Source organism: Phaseolus vulgaris, chromosome 8 (genome assembly GCF_000499845.2).
Source record: "Phaseolus vulgaris cultivar G19833 chromosome 8, P. vulgaris v2.0, whole genome shotgun sequence".
NCBI classification, from domain to species: Eukaryota; Viridiplantae; Streptophyta; class Magnoliopsida; order Fabales; family Fabaceae; genus Phaseolus; species Phaseolus vulgaris.
The window spans coordinates 12,162,454-12,167,973 of NC_023752.2; the positions used below are offsets into that span (position 1 = coordinate 12,162,454).

General features: G+C 36.0%; 1 protein-coding gene across 1 annotated transcript; it reads left to right on the plus strand.

Moving 5' to 3' along the window:
• The first annotated feature begins 1,130 nt into the window (after positions 1–1,130).
• Positions 1,131–5,196, plus strand: LOC137824570 (uncharacterized). Its single transcript, XM_068630235.1, has 5 exons — positions 1,131–1,363; positions 1,432–1,618; positions 2,002–2,175; positions 2,268–2,348; positions 5,032–5,196. The coding sequence occupies exons 1-5, from the start codon at positions 1,131–1,133 to the stop codon at positions 5,194–5,196; spliced, it is 840 nt and encodes a 279-aa protein (XP_068486336.1).
• The last annotated feature ends 324 nt before the right edge of the window (positions 5,197–5,520 follow it).

Sequence of the window (5,520 nt, forward strand, 5' to 3'; positions counted from 1 at the left end):
GGATGAGGTATTCCACTGCTTTAAAATATTTAAATCATTTGTTGAAAGAGAGAGTGGTAGACTAATTAAGATGGTGCATAGTGATGAAGGGGGTGAGTACAAGTCTAATGAGTTCAAGAGGAAGAAATTGGGTTGCATCATAACATTACATGTCCCTACACTCCTCAACACAACGGAGTTGTCGAGAGAAAGAATAGAACAATCAAGGACATGATGAGGAGTATGCTTAAAGCGAAAGCTATGCCAAAATTATTTTTGGGTTGAGGCTGTAACATGTGCGGTATATTTGATGAACATATCACCCACTCGGAGTGTTCTTAACATAACTCTGATTGAGGTATGGAGCAGATTCAAACCCAAGGTGCAACACTTGAAGGTATTTGGGTCAATTACTTATTCTCATGTCCCCAAGGCAACAAGATTGAAGTTGGATGATAAGGCAGTGGAGACCATTTTCATTGGATATAAGATGGGGGATACAAAATGTACAATCCAATGACAAAGAAGGTGAGTGTCAGTCGTGATGTTACATTTGCCAAAGATGAGGAATGACAATGGAATGCAATAGCTGAAATGGATTCGAAAAAATGATATATTTACGTTTTGAACGATGATGTAGAAGATGGAGTCACTCTTGAAGCACCTGCAGTTCAACCTGAAGTTGTAACTCAACCTGAAGTTGCAACTCCAATTGCAACTTCGATGGAGCGACCAAGAAGGCAGCAACGACAACCTGTACACCTTCAAGATTACGAAGTAAATCTTGATGATGAAGTTGATGACAATGGATAATTTGTTCACTTTGCTTTTCTTGCAGATTTAGAACCCGTGAGACTTGTAGATGCCATTCAACACCCCAAATGGCAAAAGGCTATGAATGAAGAATTGATGGCGATTGAGAAAAACAATACATGGCAGCTCACTGATCTTCCAAAAGAACACAAAACAATTGATGTGAAATGAGTGTACAAGATTAAAGTGAAAGCAAATGGTGATATTGACAAATATAAGGCAAGGTTGGTGGCAAAGGAATTCGAGCAAAGAGAAGGCTATGATTACGAAGAAATATTTTCTCCTGTAGCTCGAATGGAAATAGTGAGATTAATCATTGCTTTGGCTGCACAAAGGCAATGGAAAATTCACCAAATGGACGTCAAGGATGCATTTCTAAACAGTTCACTGATGAGGAGGTTTATGTAAAGCAGCCGTCGTGTTTCATACAATCTGGCAAAGAGGAGAAGGTATACAGACTAACTAAGGCTTTATATGGTCTTAAACAGGTACCAAGGGCTTGGGACAAAAAGATTGATTCATTTCTTCGTGCTATTAGATTCAAAAAATGTGCATCCGATCATGGTCTTTTGTAAAGACTAATGATTATGGAGATTTGCTAATTTTATGTCTCTATGTTGATGATGTGATTTTTAACAGAAGTAATCTCAAGATGATTGGTGCCTTCAAGCTTATCATGATGAAGGAATTTAAGACGACTGATCTCGGTCTTATGTCCTACTTTTTGGGCATTGAAGTCATCCAAGGAGACGATGGAATCTTCATTCAACAAAGGAAATTTGCTGCTGAGTTTTTAAAGAAGTTTAAGATGGAGGATTCAAACCCAGTAAGACTCCAATTGAAACTGGAATTAAGCTTACGAAGGAAGGTGATAGGCGAACTGTAAATGCAACATACTTTAAGCAGATTGTTGGGAGCCTTAGATATCTCACTTGTACTAGACTCGACATATGTTATGCTGTGGGATTGGTCAATCGATACATGGAGTCACCTCGACAGGTTCATTTACAAGTTGTAAAGAGAATTATGCGCTACATCAAAGGTAATACAACTCTTGATCTATTTTACTCTTCATCTAAGAAGATTGAGATTGTCAGATACTCAGACAGTGATTGAGGTGGAGATTCAAACGAGAGGAAGAGCACAAGTGGTCATTGTTTTATGCTCAGAAAGACTGTTTGCTTGACTGTTTGCTTGTGGTCACAAAAGAAACAGTCAATTGTTGCATTATCCACATGTGAAGCTGAGTATGTAGCAACAACAACAAGTTCTTGTCAATCAATTTGGCTCAGTAATATCATGACTCAAATTGGTTTTAATCTAGATGTTCCAATCAAAATTTATGTTGATAATGTCTCTGCAATTAATCTTGCAAAGAATCCGGTTTTTCATCAAAGAAGTAAACACATTGATATTTGATATCACTTCCAGTGAGACCAAGTTGGGAAGAACATGATCAAATTGGAATACTGCAGATCAAAAGATCATATTGCAGATATTCTGATGGAGATCAAGCTCAAGTGGACATGGAGGCCAATCATCAAGAGCAAGAAGAGGTTGAGGCTCATATGGAGGACGCTCATGGAGTTAATAGCCCACCTCAAAGGCTTACAAGGAGCATGTTCAAGGCTTTAGGAGCTAATGGACGTTTGTTTTCTCTTTCTGTAATTTCTTTGTTTGAAGGTGCTTAGAGGGAAACATAAGAAACCTCTTTTGTAAAAGCATCTTTAGGTCTTTAGTTTAGGAAACTTAGGGGGGTGTGCGTTTAGTAGGGAGGTGTAGATGTAACAGGGAGGTGCCAAACTAAGAGAGGAAGTCACACCTTCCTCATGCTCTAGGATTGGCGCCACTTTCATGTAATTTGGGGGGAATTTTGAATTTAATTAGCTTTGCATTTCAGCACCTCTAGGCTATAAATAAAAGTGCTTAGCTTGTACAATTCATATTGGAAATTTGTATTAGGCACTCATCCTTGTCGACCAAAGAATAACCCTACCTTTTTGGCTTGGTCGCGTTGTAATAACATGGTCACTTCCTAGTTAGTTCATTCTGTCTCTCTCCCTATTAGGTAAAGTACTATTTGGATGGATGTTGCTCTTGATATCTGGAATGATTTGAAAACCCGATACTCTCAGTGTGATTTATCTCGTATTTCTGATTTGCAACTTAAGGTTGCCTTTTTAAACCAAAAAGATCTTTTTGTGATTGATTATTTTACTAAATTACATATAATTTGGGACGAATTGGAAAATTTTAGACCTAACCTTATATGTACTTCCTTGTTAAATGTTATTGTTATGTTGAAATTGTTATAAATCAAAGAAAGTGTGAAGACCGTGCCATGCATTTTCGAAGGGGATTAAATAATCAGTATAGTAATATTCGCTCTCATGTTTTACTAATGGAACCTATTCCACCTATACCAATTTTTTCCCTAGTTATGCAACAAGAACAACAAATGTCTACGGTTGTGTCTGTTACCAATATCCACAGTATTAATTATAGTCGTACTACTGCTACAAATAATTTACTTTGTAATTTTTGTGGAAAATATGGCCATACTGAAACTATGTGCTTTAGAAAAGTTGGATTTCCTACTACTGATGCTAGAAATTCTAAATTCACTTATGCTAGAAAACTATGCACCTATTGTAATACAAATGGTCACACTATTGACACATGCTACAAGAAACATGGTTGTACAAATTTCAAAATACTAACCCAACCACCCAGGGTTCACAATTTAGTTACTACTGATAATGCTTCCACTGAGCACCTTTCAAAAGAGCAGGACACCACAAATATCCACTTCACATCTCAACAATGTCAGTTTTTGACTGATATACTGTGACAAAACAATCCTGGTGCCCCTCCTTCTCAAGCTCAGATAAATCAAGTTGGCACCTTCTTTGTTGACGCCATCAAACCAAATGAACAATTTCGAACAGGTAAGTCCTTTTCTTTCATACCTAATATTAAAAATTCTTGGATACTTGATTTTGGTGCCACTGATCACGTATGCACTGATCTTTCTGCTTTCACACATTTCACCAAAATTAAACCTGTTTTAATTAATCTGCCAACTGGTCAATCTGTTTTTGCTAATTATTTTGGTTTAGTAAAATTTTCTGACAAATTTTATCTTTTTGATGTGTTATATGTGCCCCAATTCCAATTAAATCTAATTTCCACTTCCAAATTGTATCTACAACTTAGATGCACTTTAACTTAACCTCCACTCAATGTATCATACATGACAATCTATCCCGAGAGAAGATTGGTATGGTTAAAGCCACTGTTGGCTTGTATCTCTTCTATTCTTTTTTTTTTCACACACTTTACCACAAACTTTTGATCCTTTTGTTAACTGTAATATTAAGGACGATCACCTATGGAACTATTGGATGGGGCATCCTTCCCATGAAAGATTAACTATCTTGAGTACTCAATATCCGTTTATTACTGTTGACAAACTACACACATGTGATACTTGTAATCGTGCTAAACAAAAAAAATCACCGTTCACTTTAAGTACCTCTACTACTACTACCTTTGATATTCTACATTTTAATATATGGGGGACCTTGTTCAATTACTTCTATGCAAGACTTTAAATAATTTTTTACTATTGTGAATGATGACTCTCGCTATACATGGACAATTATGTTTCATAATAAATCTTTGGTTCGCAATCACATAATTAATTTTCTAGCATTTTTTGAAACTCAATTTAATACTAAAGTCAAAATAATTCGCACTGATAATGGAGATGAATTTTTAATATGCATGATTTCTTTGCTTCCAAAGGCATCACACACCAAACTTCTTGTATAGAAACACTGCAATAAAATGGTATTGTTGAACGCAAACATTACATATTAAATGTCACTTGTGCTTTACTTTTCCAAGCTAATTTTCTTCTTTTACTTTGGGAATTTGTTGTTCATCATGCCATTTTTTTAATTAATTCTACACCCACTCCCCCTACTTGATAATGTTACACCTTATGAAAAGCTTTTTGGAAAACCTTATGATCTCTCTTTCCTAAATTTTTTTGGTTGTTTCTGTTATTCTAGTATTATTACTACAAATATAAAAAAATTGGATGATAGATCTGTAAAAGGTGTTTTTCTTAGCTTTCCCCATAATACAAAGGGTTATATTATTTTAAATTTGGAATATCAGCACATTGAAATCTCAAGACATTTTATCTTTTATGAATTCCATTTTCCATATAAGTTGGATCATGGTCTTGATAGGAGCCCCAACACATTATCTCTACCTGTTCCTACTGACTATAATTCAAATTATGATATTTCTTTTGACTTTGCACCTCACCATGAGCCCGAGGAACCTGCCACCATTGAGAACACCCCCTCTGCTCCACCTAGACAGTCCACTTGATCTCGAAAACCACCATCCTATCTTGCTGACTTTCATACAACATCCAACACTGTAAGTACAAGGTACCCCGTACACAAATACATATCTTATAATGCTTTATCTTTTTCTTTCAAACATGTTGTCTTATCTATTAATTCTAGCATTGAACCTCATTCTTACAATAAGGCTTCCAAACATTCTTACGGACAAAAGGTAATGCAAGTTGAGCTTACTGCTTTTGCCTCTAACAAAACTTGGCAGATCACTCTTCTTCCTTCAGGGAAGAAGACTATTGCTTGCAAATGGGTTTACAAGGTCAAACACAATTTTGATAGAACCATTGAT